This window comes from Equus caballus, chromosome 25 (assembly GCF_041296265.1).
Source record: "Equus caballus isolate H_3958 breed thoroughbred chromosome 25, TB-T2T, whole genome shotgun sequence".
Lineage (NCBI taxonomy): Eukaryota > Metazoa > Chordata > Mammalia > Perissodactyla > Equidae > Equus > Equus caballus.
This window is the reverse complement of record NC_091708.1, coordinates 33,392,998-33,412,018: the sequence shown is the minus strand read 5'-3', so window position 1 is coordinate 33,412,018 and position 19,021 is coordinate 33,392,998. Positions and strand designations below refer to the sequence as shown.

General features: G+C 45.8%; 1 protein-coding gene and 1 long non-coding RNA gene across 16 annotated transcripts in view; one reads left to right on the top strand and one right to left on the bottom strand.

The window, feature by feature from the left end:
• GGTA1 (glycoprotein alpha-galactosyltransferase 1 (inactive)) overlaps window positions 1-13,365 on the top strand; it is a 71,578-nt gene extending 58,213 nt beyond the window's left edge. For 10 of the 14 annotated variants that reach the window (XM_023628788.2, XM_070251406.1, XM_070251409.1 and 7 more), the window contains 2 exons: window positions 6,590-6,727; window positions 10,797-13,365. In XM_023628788.2, coding sequence (XP_023484556.2) covers window positions 6,590-6,727; window positions 10,797-11,490 — 832 coding nt within the window. In that variant the 3' untranslated portion in view covers window positions 11,491-13,365. The remainder of the gene's footprint in view (window positions 1-6,589; window positions 6,728-10,796) is intronic. The other 4 variants (XM_023628789.2, XM_070251414.1, XM_070251415.1 and 1 more) reach the window with 1 other exon arrangement.
• Window positions 13,366-14,463: 1,098 nt separating this feature from the next.
• The window catches only part of LOC102150413 (uncharacterized), a 97,143-nt gene continuing 92,585 nt past the window's right edge, over window positions 14,464-19,021 (bottom strand). Inside the window, exons 4-5 of one of the 2 annotated variants that reach the window (XR_011432587.1) lie at window positions 17,434-17,727; window positions 14,464-14,859 (exon numbers count right to left, since the gene is read on the bottom strand). This is a non-coding gene — a long non-coding RNA (uncharacterized lncRNA). The remainder of the gene's footprint in view (window positions 14,860-17,433; window positions 17,728-19,021) is intronic. The other variant, XR_001379793.3, reaches the window with a different exon arrangement.

The window sequence follows — 19,021 nt, the reverse complement described above, 5'->3', positions numbered from 1 at the left end:
TCTTTTTAATGCTTTTTTCTTTCATCTGGTCAGCTTGGGTGATTTCCTCTAGTCTTTCATCCAGCTCACTGATCCATTCTTCTGTATCATTGACTCTGTTATTGAGTCCCTCTAGTGAATTTTTCACTTCCAGTATTGTATTCTTCATTTCTGATTGGTTCTTTTTTATATTTTCCAACTCTTTCTTGATTTTCTCATTCTATTCATCCAGTCTTCTCCCAAGATCAGTGAGCATCCTTATGACTTTTGGTTTGAACCTGTTTGTCAGGTAGATTGCTTATTTCTGTTTCATTTAGTTTTTTGTCTGAGGTTTTGTCCTGTTCCCTTACTTGTAACATATTCCTTTGCCTCTTCATTTTTTCTCTTTCTCTGTGCTTATATCTATGTATTAGGTGGCTGAGCTATGTCTCCTGATCTTGGAGAAGCGGCCTTATGTAAGAGATGCCTTATGAGGCCCAGCAGTGTGCTTCCCTCTCATCACCAGTTCCACGTGTTCCAGGAGTGACCCCTATGTGGACTATGTGTGTCCTTCTGTTGTGGCAGGGTTGCTCTTGCTTCAGGTGCCCAGGGAGGCTAGGCTGTCCTCCTGGCTGGCTGGTTGTAATGCATGTGGCTGCTATGGACCCTTCAGTCACTTTATTGTGTGTGGCGAGCCCCAGCACAGTTGGCTGCAAGGTCTAATAGCACATTCCTGTTGCAGTTTTTCTGTTAAGTGAGTAGGCCCCCAGCGTGGCTGGTTGCTAGGCTCAGGGGCTTAAAATTGCAGTAGACCTCTGGCCTGCAAGGCTGTTGTCAGCTGTCTGAGGACTGCAAGTGAGTGGGACTGGCCCCAAGCATGGGAGCACCCAATTGTTTCAGGCTTTGGAAGGTAAGACTGATCCCCTATGTGGCTGTTTGAGAAGCACAAGTCTTCTGCAGCTGACAAGCCACACCACCCACAGGGCTACTCACACAGTCAACACAGTCCTGCCCTATGTGCATGCCTCAAACCCCTCAAGTGGACCCAGTCACCCCACTGCAGAGGCCCCACACACTTCACCAATGCCCCACACATGCCACCTGCTCCTTGTGCATGCCCTGTCCCACAGAGGCAGACCCACTCCCCGGCTGAAGAGGATCCAGGCACCCAGTCTATGCAGGCCCACAAGTTGCCTGAGGGTTTGCTGTTGGGTGGGCCTAGGGGAGGCCGCCTGGCCTGGCTGAGCTGGATTAAATTGGTGCTCTGGTGGGTGGGGCAGCCCCTGGGCTAACTGGCCAGGAGAAGAACTCCAATGGTGTCTGTCAGCATGCCTGTAGTAGCTCACAATAATGGCTGCCACCAATGTCTCAGTCCCTGGAGAGGTCTCACCTCTCACTGAGATACATCCAGAGCAGATAAGGTGAGTCTCTTTTCACCAAAAGGACTGTGCACCTTTCTTTCTGGTGATTTATGTTGCTTTCTGAAACAGATGAATTTGTGTGTGGGCCCTTTAAGAAGTGGCTTTTCTCCCCTTATCTGATAGCTCTTCTGGGGGTATTCCCCACTGTTGTTAGTATTCAGCAAAGCCAGACATTATGACACTCATCTCGGCTGTGCTGAGTCCAAAGGATGCTTATAGAGGTAACACTGCCCTGCTCAGGTCCCCTGCTCCTCCAGGGAATGCTGCATATTGTAAGATTGCTCCTGGCCAGATGTGAAGCACTGTGGCTTGTGAAGGTGGCTTTTTTTTTCTCTACAGAAAGGAATTTCTGCCTCTTCCACTTCAGTCAGGACTGTCCCTTGTTGTGGGGGTTCTTTTTATACAGTTTTCAGTTCTCTCTCAGGGGTAATTATTTCCAGAATAGTTGTAAATTTGTTGTGTCTGTGGGAGGAGGTGTGTTCAGAGTCTGCCTATGCCGCCATCTTGACACCTCTCCACTAAGCTCCCTTCTAAGAAGGGTGGCCCACTTTTACTGTGACACTTGTGCTTTGCTGAGAGGGACTTAGGAGGTGGGGCCAGGGCTGAATTACTGGAGACAGAGAAGAAAGATCACAGCCACCAGCTGTCACTTTCTCCACTCTCCCTCATGCATGGTTCAGCTTCTCCCCCAAACAAATGGTGACCAGGTATTTAAAGAATATTGGTTTGTAGCGGCACCAAATCTAAACCTTCTCAGGGCACCAAAGTATATTTCCTGCATAGATGAATGATTAGATAAATGATTGAATGAACAAATAAATATATTTATATAAATGTATCCTTTCTTGTAAACCACCTAAAACATTTTACAGTATATCGTGTCACATTTCCACCTCAAGATCCCTTAGCTTCTATAACACCAAATCCTCTGAATTTTCTTTCCACTTTTCCATTCTCTCTTCTCGGTCTCCTTGATAGGTATCTCTCCCTCTTCCCAGCCATCAAATATTAGAGTTTGCAGAGGTTAAGTCCAGTATCCTCATCTCTTTTCTTTATACACCATCTTCCAATGTGCTCTCATCCATTTCCATTGTATTAGATACCATCCACATTTGTATCTTTAGCCCAAAGATTTCCTCACAGCCCTGACTTGTATCTAACTGCCTGGTTGACATCTCTGCATGTCTCACATGACCCAAATGGATTCCATTCCACCCCACTCTTGTTCTTCTCCTTTCTCTTTTCAAGGCAGAGCCTGGGAGACGTCTCTGATTCATCCTTTTCCTCCATCCACCCCACAGTCTAATTCATTAACATGTTCTGTTCACTCTTCCTCCAAGATTCTCCCCACATTATCACCTTCTCTTCATTCCACAGCCACCACCCTTGTTCATGTTGTCATCAGCTCTTTGCTGGATCACTGTCTAGCATGCTGCTGCTCAGAAGGAGTTCAGTAAATATTCTATTCCACGTCTTTATTGTATTCCACATCAGACAGCATTGTATGTATTCCACATCATTTTTGACCTGCTGCATGAATCACAGAATTTTATTTTATTTTATTTTGAGGAAGATCAGCCCTGAGCTAAGATCTGCTGCCAATCCTCCTCTTTTTTGCTGAGGAAGACTGGCCCTGAGCTAACGTCGATGCCCATCTTCCTCCACTTTATATGTGGGATGCCTACCACAGTATGGCTTGCCAAGCAGTGCCATGTCTGCACCCGGGATCCGAACCGGCAAACCCCAGGCTGCCCGAAGCCGAATGTGCACACTCAACTGCTGTGCCACTGGGCTGGCCCCTGACTCACAGAATTTTAACACTTCCTCTACCCAATCCTTGGGGACCACAATGTACCCATAAATAAGTACATAAAATTAAAAAGCCACCAATAACCTAGGTAGGTGTGTGTTTTGGTTCTGGAGGCCCTTTTATTTTGTGGGAAGCCTTTGGCCTGTGCTGGTGGAGCTGCACAGACCAGCATAACACGGTAGGTGTCTTGCTTGGAAGGAAGGCATTTGGGCAGCTTCAAGTCTTTCCTGGCACTTTCTCCTCCTTTTAGAGCCCCATTGTGGTGACCTGGGACATCTCTGGCAGTTGACACTGGCAACAGCTAGCCGTTACACGTGTGCAGCCTGCTTTCTGTCACTTTTTGGGGGGAGTGGTTTCTGGGTTTTGAGCAGAGGTTCATGCAGGAAGCCGATCTCTATCTCATCCTCCGCCCCCACCCCTTCGTCCCCACCACCTGCTTTTTCAGACTGCCGTCTGGCTTCTTAGTCAAGGTTGCTGACATGTTGGAATTGCCACTGGAATTTGATAATTAACAGCTGGGAAATAGAACATTTTAATTTTTAATTAAACATTAATTTTTGATATTGCTATTTTTTTTTTCCTGCTTGAAGGCATCTTCCCAGCCAAGTAACCAAACTGGACACTGGTTTTCTGACTCAGTCTTTCTAGAAGATGTGGACTGAGTGGTCGTGCATTTGAGGAGTGTGGAGCAGGCTGACCCCCTGTGGGGACTGTGGGATTCTCACGGGTAGGACGGGGTCCCATTTCTCTGATCTCCGTGCTCAGCACTGGGCCTGGTACAGAGCAGGAACTTAGCAAATGTGCAGCGAGGGATGGAGGGCCCTGGGCTGGCCCTTCCTATAAACTCAGTGGCAGAAGACACAGTTCGCTTCTCCTTCCCTCTGCTCCCACTTTCTGTATTTGTAAAGTGCAGGTGATGGTAGCACCCACTTTTTACGATGGTTGTGAGGATTAAAAGAGAGAATGAGAGTCAAGTACTTAGCCCTGCGCACTGTAGGTATTAAATAGTATACCTATTCCCTTCCTTTCCTCCTCCTCTTCCTCTTCCTTTTTTTCAAATAATATTACCTTCTTACCAAATGTCCAGCTCCAACCAGCTGCGTGACTTAGCTAGGCTGACTTAGCGGGCTGGGTCAGAACTACCAAGAGATCCTTCACAGGCTGGAACGAAGGACTGCAGTGAATGAGGCGACAATACATGGGAGAGTTCGAGTTCAGAAACGTTGGTTATGGAAGAATAGCAGGGTGTGTGTGTGTGTGTGTGTGTGTGTATTTTTGGTTTTGAAATCCTGTCATTCAACAAAGCTGGGGGTTTTATGTGACTTAAAGCATCACATAAGCTTCTAAAAACAAAATACAAGATCATCATTTCTCATTCTGCCCTGATAAAAATACCGAAGTAGGTGAGTTGAGTGGAAATGATGACAACCCTGGTTTTTAACCCCAGGTTCGTCAGCATAGCAAGTAAATATTAATATAAGAAGCAATAAAGGATGGCGGCTCAGAGCAGGGACTCCAGAGTCAGACTATCTGGGTTCAAATCCCAGCTTTGCCCCTTACAAGCTGTTTGACCTCCAACAAGTTATTTAACCTCTCTGTGCTGCAGTTCCCTCACTGATAAAATGGGAATCAAAATAGCCCGCACCTCTGAAGGGCGAAGCCCTTAGCAGACTGCGTGGTTCTACAGGAAGTGCTCACTGTATGTTAGTCACCATCATCAGTGGCCAGCTGTGTGGCCTTGGACAAGTTAACAAGCCTTTCCGAGCCTTGGTTTTCTCACCTGTACAATGGACATAATACATGGCAGGGCTGTTGCAAGGACGAAGTGAGAAAGTGTAGGTGAAGGGGGCTTGCACAGGTTGGGGCAAAGTCCAAAACAGCTTCTTTCATGATTGAAGGAAAGCAAGAGCTGCTGTCCTCTGTACAGCCGGCACATCTGGGGAGTGAGGGCAGGGCTGAGTCTCAGTGTGAGACTCCAGACAAGATGGGGAGGGCCAGGAGAGCAGCCTGAGAGGGTCCGCCTTCCCCATCTCTGGAGATGAGTCCAGCTGTGCGGGGAAGGAAGCAGGCAGGAAACTGAGCACAGGGCTGGGGCAGGAGGGCAGAGCCAGCTCAAGAACTGGAGGCAGAGCTTTGACAGAGGGACAGGAAGCATGAGGGCGAGTCTACTGAGGCTCTTTTCCACTCTGGGGCTGGGGCCGGGGTGAGGTGGGGGTTGACTCAGCCTTGCCCAGCCTCACTGTGGAAAACCCGGGCTTTGCTGATGTATAGGGGCAGCTTTGTGAAAACCTGCCCTCTTGATCTATTTGCCAACATCTCCCAGGCAGCCTCACTAGGGCCACATGTGTACAGCCAGCAGGGACCCAATGGGGACCCCCAGGACTTTGCCCCAGTCTGGCCTTCTCCCGCAGTGGATGAAGTACAAGCAAATGCCTAGCAGGGACCAGGCCCCTGTGTGCTGGAGTTTGAATCTAAATGACAGTGTTTCAGTTGCTGCATCCCACGGGGGAAAATGCACCCACTTCCTGAGCAGATGAGGGTCAGGTCTGAGGCTCCGCCATGCCCTCCTGCTTGGGTTCCACCCTCTCTTGGGCCCCAGCTGCTCCTCAGCATTTCTGCACTTGCCCTGTATAGTGTGTTGCTTGTTGTTGCTCTTCCGTGGCTTCCTGTGTTTGTATTGGCTTTGCCAAGTCCCTTTCAAGTGCTGGGAGTGCAGAGGCAGGCTTCCCCCTCCCCGCTCTGTGGTCCTAGTAAAGAAGCAAGGACGTTGAGGAGAGGGTCTAAGCCCATGTTCCAGCCTTGGCCTTGGTGGGCCTCTGTCAAGTTGCTTCTTTCCTGAGTGACTCTGTCTCCTTGTTTGTAAAATGAATAATAACACCAGAACCCCCTTAGTCAGGCCCTGATACCAGATTCTTTCCCAGCCATCCCTTTCTGGCAAAAGGCAAATTAAAATAGCTTTTCCCCTTTCTGTTCTAATGTCACTCTCTCATCCCCATGTGTCAAGGATTAGGACCTTTTTAGGCTCAGATGACACCCAGAGGGATACACAACACCCAAAGATGCCGCTGGCAGCTTAGTAAGGGGCTTAGGAGATAGGGGGAGGGGTTTAGGAGGAAGAAGAGATCAGGAAAGGGAACAGACAGTATGAAATGCAAGGTCCCCATAAGGGCCCCAAGGCAGCCCTCAGAGGCACCTAGGCCACAGCCTCCTGTCCTTTATCCAGAATATGCTGCCCCTGCAGATGTCACACTGCCCAGCCAATGCTTGGAGTTAAGCTACCATCAGGATGCAAGGGCAGTCACCGCGAATCGTAGCTGACCCCACATTTTCCATAGATGCTCACTGCCCAACCTCAGCAAAGCTGTCCCGACTCATGGGGCTCTCTGTGTTTCATCACCAGGGAACGCCCAGAGGTTGTGACGGTGACCGAATGGAAGGCGCCGGTCGTGTGGGAAGGCACTTACAACAGTGCCATCTTAGAAAATTATTATGCCAAACAGAAAATTACCGTGGGTCTGACGGTGTTTGCTGTCGGAAGGTAGGTGTCACTAATAAAACTGACCTCAGCTTTTTCTTGTTTCACTGTCAAAATGTTTGTGAGGGGCCCCCTTGGCTTAGGAGGGTGCTTATGACTTGTCTGAATTATTAGATAGGAGAATGTTTTAATGCAACCATTTCAGTCCCATTTCTGCTGAGAACCCAAAGGCTGAGAACAAAACAATAGTAGGTGGGTCGACTCCTTCCCACCTTGAAGTGAGGGTCCCAGATTGCAGGGAAAAATGCCTGGACCAGCACCTGCCAAGCCCGGTGTCTACAGCACACCCGTAATCACCTTTCCCTCCCTGCGATCCATGGTTTTCTCTGGAAATTCCAAAAATGCCAGCTATTAGACAGCCCAAATGTGCATCATTCTTTCTCCCACGCTCCCAAGACCCAGGACCAAGGACAGAAGGATTTACAGCAGGTTCTCGGCAAAGGTGACTTAAGTGCAGTGGTTTTCCACATTGGAGCGTGGCTGACCACTCCTCCATGGGTTCCTCAGGCCCCTTCCACCTATCTCTCCTGGAAGATTCGGCCCCCGGAGATCTGGCTGGCCAGAACCGCCTCTTCCAGAGGTTGGAGAAGTCCCTTTTTCAGCTTCCATTTCCTAGTTCAGATCGTTTCTCCCAAAACTGCAATCATTCTTACTTGACATTAGTAGCTGTAATATTAATTTTAAAATATAAGCCAATTTGCTCTTTTGGTGAATTTTTAAATTTTTTTTTCCCCAAAACCAATGCGTAAGTTCAATTTTCCTATTTCCTCATCGCTCCCCCCACCCACCTACACACCTTGGGCCTTTCTATCTGTATTTTTCCTGAAAGCCACATAGAGAGCTGATCCCTTTGCAGGTACAAAGAGACTTGAAAGCCCGTGTTGATCTGAGCTTGAGCTCTGCCCACTGTAGGGCCCAAAGGAGAGCTCTGTGAAGATCTGATGAGCTCCTAAGCTCGTTCTCCATCCCAGAGCCCAGAAGTCATTGCTGTCACCATACTAATCAAGTCCTAATGTCACTGACTGCACTGATCCCAGAGGCTTAGGTGTCATCTCTAATGGAGAAGGGTGACTGTGGGGTTTTGACGTTTTTACTAGAAGAACCCGTTCTGTTATGAGTCAGGAGCTGATGCTCAGCTCACCTAATCCTTTGGCGCGAGAGGGGACAAGCCAGCACATTGCAGATTGATTTGATCCTGGTGTTTCCAAAAAGAACAGACCTTTGGCTCCTGCTGCACACTGGCTTCAGCCATCCAGTTGCGGCTCCGCAGAGCTAAACTGTAAATCGCGCGTCCTGGTGAAAACCCTGTGCCCTGAGCTCTGCGGCAGCAGAGGACTGAGCTCAGCGGCAGTAGATGCTCGCAGGAGTGGATCTGGACCCGTCGGACGTGTGATGTTGGCTCTGCTTGACAAGGCACAGAGCCAACAGCAGTGCTGTAATGTCTAAACAATGTTAAACCTCCCATCCCCGCTCCTCCCAGGATTGTCTCCCAAGCTTCAGGGCACAATAGATTGTTTTAAAGTTCCAGAGCACCAAAGAATTTCCTGCCCACCAGCCACAGAGTCTTGTCTAAGTCCCTCTTAATATTGCTCAGATACATTCTCTCCATTTAAAGAATCAGTACGGTAAATGCTTGGGTTTCCACAGGCCAACATTAAAAGCACACTTTATTTCTGTAGTAAAGAAAGGGAATCCAAGCAGCTACCAACAAGCAAAAAGAAGTGCCAGTTATTATCACTCACAAAACTTTATGATTGGCCAGTAGTGTGACCAGCAAATGAAACTCAGTCCACATTCCTGAGCGTGAGCCTGGAGTTTGTATGAGTTGTGTTAAACCATCTGACTACTCCTTCCTCTTCTCTGATCTCCATGGCTTTACAAGATAGTGTGTAGCTTGGGTTACAGAAGACAGCAATGTGATTGTTTTTGAAGGAATAGATAGCTAAAACACCACTATACACCTCTTAGAATGGACAAAACCCAAAACACTGACACCACCAAATGCTGACAAAAATGTGGAGCAACAGGAACACTCATTCATTGCTGGTGGGAATACAAAATGGAACACCCACTTTGGAAAACAGTGTGGCAGATTCTTACAAAACTCAGCATACTCTTACCATACAATCCAGCAATTGTACTTCTTGGTATTTACCCAAAGGAGGTGAGAACTTATGTCCACACAAAAATCTGCACAGAGATGTTTATAGCAGGTTTACGTGTAATTGAATTCATAATTCAAAACCTGGAAACAACCAAGATATCTTTCAGTAAGTGAGTGGATAAATAAACTGAGGTATATCCAGACAATAGAATATTATCAGCACTAAAAAGAAATGAGCTATCAAGCCATGAAAAGACACAGAGGAACCTTAAATGCATATCACTAAGTGAAAGAAACCAATCTGAAAAGGCTACAGATATATAGTATGATTCAAACTATATAACATTCTAGAAAATGCAAAAGTATAGAGACAATAAAAACATCAGTAGTTGCCAGGGGTTAGGAGTGGGAGAATGGATGAATAGGTGGAACACAGGGTGTTTAGGGCAGTGAAAATACTCTGTATAATACCATACATAATGATAGATACATGTCACTATACATATGTCCAAACCCATAGACTGTACAACACCAAGAGTGAACCTTAATGTGAACTATGGACTTGGGGTGATAATGATGTGTCAATGTAGGATTATCCATTGCAACACATGTACCACCCTAGTGCTGGATGTCAATAGTTGGGGAAGATGTGGGACACAGGAAGGAGCAAGGGAGTATATAGGAGCTCTGTGCTTTCAGCTCAGTTTTGCTGTGAACTTAAAAATGCCCTAAAAAATAAAATCTATTTTTAAAAAAGGGAAAAAATAGTTAAAATAAGGTTAAATCAGAGATTGTTTGCCCTAGTATTTGGATGGATCTTATAATGGTGGTGTCCGGACAATGGATTGGTGTTTTGCGTGACCAGTGGGAGGCTAACAGGGTGAATATGTAATACAGAAGGATATCCATGTCCCATAACCCAATCTCTGGGTCCCAGAGGAGGAGAAAGTGGCAATGGTTAGGCTTAATGCATCCCCAAAGGATCCAAGGGTCACGTCACCCTTGCATCTGATAGGTCAGTAGCAACATTAAGGGAATAGGTTGGGGTTTTTGAGAGAGGCTCAAGAACTAGCACTCCCTGATGTGGGTCAAAGGGTAAAAACTTACAGTTACAAGATGAGTAAGTTCTGGGGATCTAATATGTAGCGTAGCGATTATAGTTAATAATACTGTATTATATACTTGAAAGTTGTTAAGAGAGTAGATCTTAAGCGTTCTCACCACAAAAAAGAAATGGCATTTACGTGACATGATGGAGGTGCTTCTAATGCTATGATGGTAATCATTTGGTAATATGTAAGTGTATCAAATCAACACTTTGTATACCTTAAACTTACACGATGTTATAGGTCAATTATAACTCAAGAAAGCTGAGGAAAAAACAGCACCCCTCTTTGCCTGCCCAAAGTCTGAACCAACTGATAAATAAGACAAGAGGCTAAGTAAGGCAGATGATAGTAAATATCACCGTCATTACATTTAAAGCTGGTATTGGAGAATGTGGCTTATATCTGCAGGCTGGAGGCCCTGGCCTCCTAATACTGAACCACAGAATTAGAAACAGTTCGGCATCCAGGCACCTACAGCACTAGAAACTGCAGGCCTCTGGACGTGGGAGTAGGGCCTGTACCACTAAGCTCACTGTAAGGCCCAGAGCAGTTGAGAACACACACTCTCTCCAACTGGCCGGCTTCCGAGAGTGAGAGAGAATTGGGCAGGATTGTATGTGCCCAGTCACCCTTCCAAATCAGCAGAGTCATCACTCCAACTCCTCAAAGTTGAGTGACTCTGTGGAGAGCGGCCAGGAATGTTACAGTAACAGATGTCCCTCCACATGAAAACATGTCTGGGATGGGGAAAAACCATTCCTCTCCTAAACTGCAAAATGCAGATGAGATGATTAGAATAGCACGTAGTCTCCTGCAGAAATCCCAGAGGTTCCATTGATCCCCTTCTGTTTTGTTTCAGATACATTGAGCATTACTTGGAGGAGTTCTTAACATCTGCTAATAAATACTTCATGGTTGGCCACAAAGTCATATTTTATATCATGGTGGACGATGTCTCCAGGATGCCTTTCATAGAGCTGGGTCCTCTGCGTTCCTTTAAAGTGTTTGAGATCAAGTCTGAGAAGAGGTGGCAGGACATCAGCATGATGCGCATGAAGACTATTGGGGACCACATTGTGGCCCACATCCAGCACGAAGTCGACTTCCTCTTCTGCATGGATGTAGACCAGGTCTTCCAAGGCAACTTTGGGGTGGAGACGCTGGGCCAGTCAGTGGCTCAGCTACAGGCGTGGTGGTACAAGGCAGATCCTGATGAGTTTACCTACGAGAGGCGGAAGGAGTCTGCAGCATACATTCCCTTCGGCCAGGGGGATTTTTATTACCACGCAGCCATTTTTGGAGGAACACCCATTCAGGTTCTAAACATCACCCAGGAGTGCTTCAAGGGAATCCTCCAGGACAAGGAAAATGATATAGAAGCCAAGTGGCATGATGAAAGCCACCTAAACAAGTATTTTCTTCTCAACAAACCCACTAAAATCTTATCCCCAGAATATTGCTGGGATTATCATATAGGCCGGCCTTCAGAAATTAAGGTTGTCAAGATATCTTGGCAGACAAAAGAGTATAATTTGGTTAGAAATAATGTCTGACTTTAAATCGTGCCAGTAGGTGTCTGAATTTGAGAGAGTATCATTCTGGCTACTTCCTCAGAAAAGTAACACTTAATTTTAACTTAAAGAAACATACTAACAAAACACCAACATGGCAAGTACATACTATTCCTCCTTGTAACTTTGAGCCTTGTAATATGGGAGAATGAACCTATGGTGATCAGATGTAAATTCCCAGTGATTTCTTATCTATTCTGGGTTTGGGGAAATACTATCAGCTGAGCCAAAAAGAATTTGTCACGGGCAAAGAAAAGCCAGAAACACTCTACATGTGCCAGATAATGTACTGGAGAAAAAGGTGCTCAGGGAAGTGTTGGGCAAGAAGATAGAATTGTCAAGGGTTTTCCCCTTGATTTCAATACCTTCCTGTCTTTGCTGAGTCTGAAGCAACATAGAGTTGCTTTGCAGCAGGAAAACTCTCAGTAAGGACACAGTCCATCTTGGCAAGCCTCAAATGGTTTCAGTAGCAGACTGCTGCAGGCCGTTTGTAGTCCATGTGCTTTTCTCATCAGGATGTTGTTTGGTTTCTGTGGGAAGGATTGGTGGAGATTCCCAATGGATACCATGGTGGTGTATCTTTGGAGTCACAGGGAATCTGAATGAGCCAGTGGGTGCTCAGCATAAAGTGAAAACACAGCCTCAAATTGAGTTTGCCATGGAATATCAAAGAGTGGAAAGAGGGTCTGATCATGGTGGCGCAATGCCACCTCAGAGGGGCACAGGGTATGGGGCTGGCACTTAAACACAGCATGGTCCCAGGAGCTGAATGGGAGGCAGTGTAGGTGTTCTCCAGCCTCCTCGACCCCACAACACCCAGAGCAGTGGCGACATGAATGGAAGATGCTTCTTCTTTTGCTCAAGTCACATTCAGTCTGCCCAAGTCTGTAACCTATGTCTTCAGATCCTTGGCCAGAGGAAGTGGATGGCGTCAGGGAAGGCAAAGGACTGCAGTGGATTGAAGAGGCTTGCAAGGAGTTACATTTCCTTGACCTGGGCTTCATGACAATCAGTCATCAGCAAGTCCCACACCACCTGCTCTAGCCCTCAGGGTCCCTCAGCCCATCATGCCCCAATTGGAGGGCTGACATCACAGAGAGCAGCGGAGGAAAAGCCCTCCCATCAAGTGACCTCTTGGTTTTCCTTGCTCCATCTGCGCTACTGAAGTGTAACAACCAGATGCATTCAATAAAATGGTTAATTGACTTTTTATCACAAGTAGAGGGGATGGCAGTCGGAGACCCAGTCCTCACGACTGAACAGCTTAACATTCAGTTCCCTTCTTAGAGAAGCTATGAAGTCCTACATATTATTTAAAGTTAGGCAATTCAATGTAAAGGAAGTTAGGAGGCAACATTTACATATGCAGGTATATTTATATTTTGCTTGGGTTCCAATTTAGAACATTTGTTTCCATTTTCAAGCGATTTATTTGAAGAGTCATTGCACTGGCCTGATGTTCAGCACAATGAGCTTCCTTGATAAAATGAAACCTACATTTTCTCTACCGCTTTACTGTGCCTCCTACTCAATTCTTGCCCCGAAATCTCACAACCCAGCAACAAAACAAAACCAACGAAAATGCTGACAAAAAATAGACTTTATAAAAGTTTTTAACTCAAGTTTTCTGGGATCCACTCTGGAGTAGGGAGAGTTAATGATCCTGAACCAAAGAAATGATCTATCATAAAGAAAAGAGAAAAAGGGTTGGTGTTTGCTTTTGTGGAGTCTTGATTTTTTTCATTCCTTTAAATTTAAATCCCAAATGGACAAACTCAAAATCTCATTAATAGTTATTCTTAAACCTTTAAGAAATAAAATTCCTGATTTACAATTGAATAAATTATTTTTTCAGTATATTCTGGTCTGGTCGTGGATTGTGCAATTTCTCCCAAACATGCTCAGAATTGTCCACTATAGAATCTAAAATTTTAAGACTCGAAAAAGTCTTCATGTCCTTCTATAAATGTATCCACTATTACAAAGAAAGGACATGGTTGAGATTCCCAAACTTTTAAAACAACAAATGCTTATGTAGAGCTTTCCAAAGTGATGATGCACGAAAGTAATTAACTACCAGTGGGAAAAGGCCCTAGGGTGGGGCAGCAGGGCACAGGGAGAAAACAATGTCATAGCCATATCTGGGGGTTATTAGTCCCTCAGAATTAATATTTTAAAAACTAGATAGGTTCCCAGGCCTGTATTATTTCCCGCTTTCTATGCACTAAACCTATTCCAAAGTAAATTAGTTAAAATGGATCATGTAAAAAGAATAAAAGAATGTCATCATTCTTTACATTGTGCATGCAGGCCTTATATAAGCCCCATGGGCTCACACTGAGCTGTTACGCCAAGGCAGTGCCTTGGAGGGCTTGACTGGGCAGAGAGGGCGAGTGGAAGGGGCAGCCATGCCTCCTCCTTCCACCCCACCTCTAATCTAGGGGTCACACGCAACTGGAAGGGGAGAAGTTTCTTTAAGGCTAGAAGGGCCTGACTTCTCTGGTCCTTCTTGGAGTAACTCATCTTTAATCTCTCCCAGACAAAGTCACCATGTGATTTACTAATGAGGGTACTACAGCTACGGCGACACTTACATATATTAAATGTACTATTTATAAAAGGTACCTATGTAAGTGAATACCACAGGCATGAGAGCATACTCACAAGTGTGAGATGTCATAGAAAGCATGAGTGCTTAACATACAATGCATACTTTTTATTGGAGAGGAAACAGGGTTAAGTGGGACCCACTGTCAAAGCCTCAGATCTATAAGGTGCAGAGCTAGGATTCAAACCCAGGACCGTCGCCTCACTCTAAATCCTTTGCTCTTTCCACAGGTCTAGTCTGCTTCTCTCACTCTCTTTCACATATGTTTACTTACACACACACACACACACACACACACACACACTCTTTAATCATCTTGTTTTTCAAATTTGAGGACACCAAAGGAATCACCCCAAACAACTCAATTCCTTTATTAGGCATTGAAGAGAGAACTGAGTAGAACAAAAACTCTTCAGAAGCAGAATGTGGGTCTAAACCCATCGCAGAACCAAGCTGGAGAAGCAGACAAATGAACCCTGAGCAATACAAGGTCCAGGGAAGTTCCAGGCTGAGGGAGCATGGAGGAGGGAAGGCTGTGTGGGGAGGTGGAAGTGGCCTCAGAGGGGCTGGGTCTGAACTGAGCTTTGAAAGAAGAGGAGATCCCTGTGAGGAGTGCGGATGGTATGAGGTCTCGGAGGGAGAAGCAGCAGATGTAAAGCACAGAGGAGTTTAATTAAAGACTCTTGGAGACCCACGCAAATGGTGCCGAGGCCTTGGGTCTGGATGAACTCATCTGGCAGAGCCTGTGTGAAAAGCAGCAAAGACCCAGTGAGCGCTCTGGCTGGTTGAGGACTCCATGTTCGCCCAGCATTTGTGGCTCTCTTTCTCCCCTCCCAGCTATGCCTGGTCTCCTTTATGGAGTCCATGTGATTTCTGTGGTGCATTTCTGGTGCCATGGTTGGAGCAAGTGACCCAGGCTACGCCAGTCAGCACTTTCCATCCTCAGAGGCAGTGATTGATTTGGGGGTGGGCAGGTGACATAAACTATTATTCCAATCAAGGTGAATCTCAGGTCCCCTCAGGAAGTGAGGAAGCACGTAACACTGGGAGCTGCTAACACCTCTGGTGACCACAAGGGAGGTCAACCTTAGGATGAAGCTGACAATAGGACAGGAAGTGCAGGGACACTGAAGGAAACCTAGTCCTTGATGACAACCCTGAGACACTGGCCTTACCAAAGGCCTGCACTGCCTGCGGCCTTTTCAAATGTGTGAGCCAATAAAGTCCCGTTATTGTTTAAGCCATTTGGAGCTGAGCTTTCTCTTATAACTGCAAAGATCCCCATTGAACCCTTTTAGAATTGTTAGCTCCTTACAGGCAGGACCATAGTCTGCTTTTGCATCAGCTGCAGCACCTGTTACATCACCTATCTCAGAGGCACTGCTTAAGGAATATCTACTAGATGAATGAATCAATCAATCATCACACCCACTCTTATGCCTCATAAGAAGCGCTTTTTTGAATTTAAAAAATTTTTAACTTTCATTGTGGACTCTGTCCTATTACAAAGCAGATGCCTTAATATCTGGTCCCTGGAAGTTTTCCTCCTGTAGTACATGGTATGGGAACTCAGGAGTCACAGCCTGAGCTTCAGGCTCTAACCTGGTGCCATAACCTCCCAGGCTCGGTGCTGCTCAAGGCCAGTGATGCCTGGGACACGCTGGCTTCGTCAGTGTAGAGCAGTCGTTCGGAACCAGGATGATTTTGCACACTCCCTCCCCCCTGCCCTGACCCCCGGGACGCTGGGCAACGTCTAAAAATATCGTTGGTTGTCACAAGTCAGGGTGGGGATGCTACTCACATCTAGTGGGTAGAGGCCAGGGATGCTGTTAAACATCCTACGATGCACAGGACGGCCCCCACAATAAAGAATTATCTGGCTCAAAATGTCAAGTGATGAGGTTGAGAAACCCTGCTGTAAAATTCCCTTGGACTTCATTAAGAAAGAAGCATGGGGGAGCCAATATGCATAATCCTCACTTTCTGTACCCTGGGAATAATCCCTGACGGGGATCAAGAGCCTCCAGCTCACCTCGCCTTAGTCCTCCCATAACCTGCAGTTAAAACAAAAGTAGTTCCCTATAGCGGCCACTAGAGGGAAGAAATGTCCCCAAACAACGCTGTTACCCTAAGCAACTGCAGGGATTAAAAAGATTCTTATTTAGACCTGGTGATGACTGCACATTTGTATAAATAGATAGGAATTTTGCATATAGATGAAAATAGCTATAAATATTTAAAGTATGTGGCTGTGAGAACTCAGCCACAGTTGGAACACACTTTTAGTGAATTGACTGTAATTGTTCAGAAGGAAAGGTGGTCATGCTAGCCAGGTGTTTTAGTTAAAGATATTTTGGTTACAAGGAGCAGACATCCCCTTGAGCTGTCTAAACCAAAAGGGAGATTATTGAGAGGCTACTGGAGAGCTGCACTGAATACAACGCCAAGCTGACAACCAGACAGTGGTGTCCTGAAGCTGGCTTATCCTGCTTGTGAGAGCCTACTCTACACAATACTTCCCAACTCCCTGTTCAATGACTTCACTGTGGTAGCTTGATATCGGCCATGGTGGGAGGATTTACACCATGGGAATCAGCGAATGCTAGAAATCAGGGCTCTTTTTCCTCTCCCTTCCTTTCTGTCTTTCCTTTTTACGAGTTAGTTGTATAAAAATTTATCAGCACATCACCACAACCAGGCCATGATCAACAGCCAGAGAAGTTCAAGGGCTTCAAGAACTGAAAATTGTGAACTTCCCCTAAAGGTCTGCCAATATGACCCAGTTCCAACCAACTCCAGACTCAGGGTTTCTTCCTTCAAAACGCTAAGTTCCTGGAAAAGAAAACCCAAATGGCACAGCATCCACTCATGCGCCCAGCAGCTGTGCCATGGGGTAGGTTTATCGGAGGGTGGGTTACACTATGAGGCAGTTCTCAGAGAAGGACATATTGTTGCAAGACAAAGGTGTCTACCACATTCCACTTATAGCTGTCTGGCTGTCAATCACTTCTTTCCACATAGCTAAAATATTCCCTGCTGCCATGGTCCAAAAACATTATGCACAGCCCCCTCTCCTAATAGTAGACCACAGACTCCACAGAATGTCACAGGGCCAGGCTTCTCAGAGTCAATCATCTCCAGATAATAATTATTTCTCCTTTCTCCCTTAGAAAGCCCTTCTGACTATTCTGTACTCTGTAAAGAAATGGTACATTTAGCTCACACTCAAACACACTAGAGTCAGTAGTGAGAGATAAGGAAGGAAGACGGGAAAGAATTATAGTAACTTCTATTTAAAAGGAGGAAAGGATGGTTACCTGCTCAAGGGGTACTTCCTTGCCCTGGAATTCCGTGGGCCTCCGCGGTAAGTTTTCTATCAAGGCTAGCCACAGTCTTCATCCACCATCTTCAGACCCTTTGAACGGTGTAAGATACGATTGGTCATAAGAGTCCAGTGGCAGAGCAGCTCGCCTGGAACCTGGACCAGCTGGAGAGCTTTCTCTTGTTCAGGGTCCCACTGGAAGCTCACTGCTTTTACACTTGTCAGGCAAATGAGAGGCAGCTGGATACCGTCGTGTGTGGGACACTGCCTCCAAAATCCGAAGTAGCCCCTAGGAGTCATGACTGTCTCTTAGTTGTAGGAGGCATACAGCGCTGGTTCTCAAACTTGGCTGCATCCTGGCATCACCTGGAGAGCTAATTATGGATGCCTGGTTCTGAACTCAGAGATTCTGATTCAGTTGGCATGGGATGGGCATTGGGACTTTTTTTTTTTTTTATAAAGGTTGGTACCTGAGCTAACAACTGTTGCCAATCTTCCTTTTTTCCCCTGCTTTTTCTCCCCAAATCCCCCCAGTACATTGTTGTATATTTTAGTTGTGATCCTTCTAGTTGTGGCATGTGGGATGTCACCTCAGCATGGCCTAATGAGTGGTGCCATGTTTGGGCCCAGGATCCCACCCAGCGAAACCCTGGGCTCCCAAAGTCGAGTGTTGGAACTTAACCACTCAGCCATGGGCCACCCGGCATGGAGGCTTTTAAATGCTTCCCAAGTGAAGAGGATTCTGGGAGTATGGTAGAGTAGAAAGCACCAAGAATCTGTCTCCCCACCCAGACAATAATTGCGCTGGCAAAAGGACCCTGTCCTCCAAATACTGGGGATCTGTGCTCTGATCACTGATTACTGCTTCTGATCACAGAGATGCAGACAAAGAGGCAGGCAGCCTTTGCTGTTGCATCTCCTCCCATTGTTGCAAGCCCCTCCCCCTCCAGGTGAAGTGACTTCCAGGGGATTTAACAGGCCAGTACCCTTTTTCTTTCCCTTTATTTTTCCCTTTTCTCCCCTTTGGGACCACATATTAAAGACTAAGATATTCGAAAACAACTGCAATATGGGGAAAATTAGTAAATGACCACACACGCCCAGGAAAAGGCTCAGAAAAGACCTCAGAAGACCTTCAGCTCACCCTTATGCTGATCCTCACTACAGAGACAGGCTACTACAATTGAAAAAGCAAAAACAGTAAATGAAAACAATAACAAAAAATAGCTAACCCTGGGGAAGGGAGATACTCTAATTTCCAAATTTATCACAATATTAGATTCAAATGTCCAGTTATCAACAAAAAATCACAAGGCATACAAAGAAACAGAAAAGTATGGCCCTTTCAAAGGAAAAATAAATAAACAGAAACTGTTCCTGAAAAAGTCCTGATGCAGATACACTAGACAAAGACTTTAAAACAACTATCAAAGATGCTCAAAGAACTAAGGGAAGACATGGGGGAAAAAAGTCAGGAAAATGATACATGAACAAGGTGGAAATATCAATGAAGAGAGAGAAAACCTAAAAAAAAAGAAAAGAAAAGAAATTCTGGAACTGAAAGTTACAATAATTGAAATGAA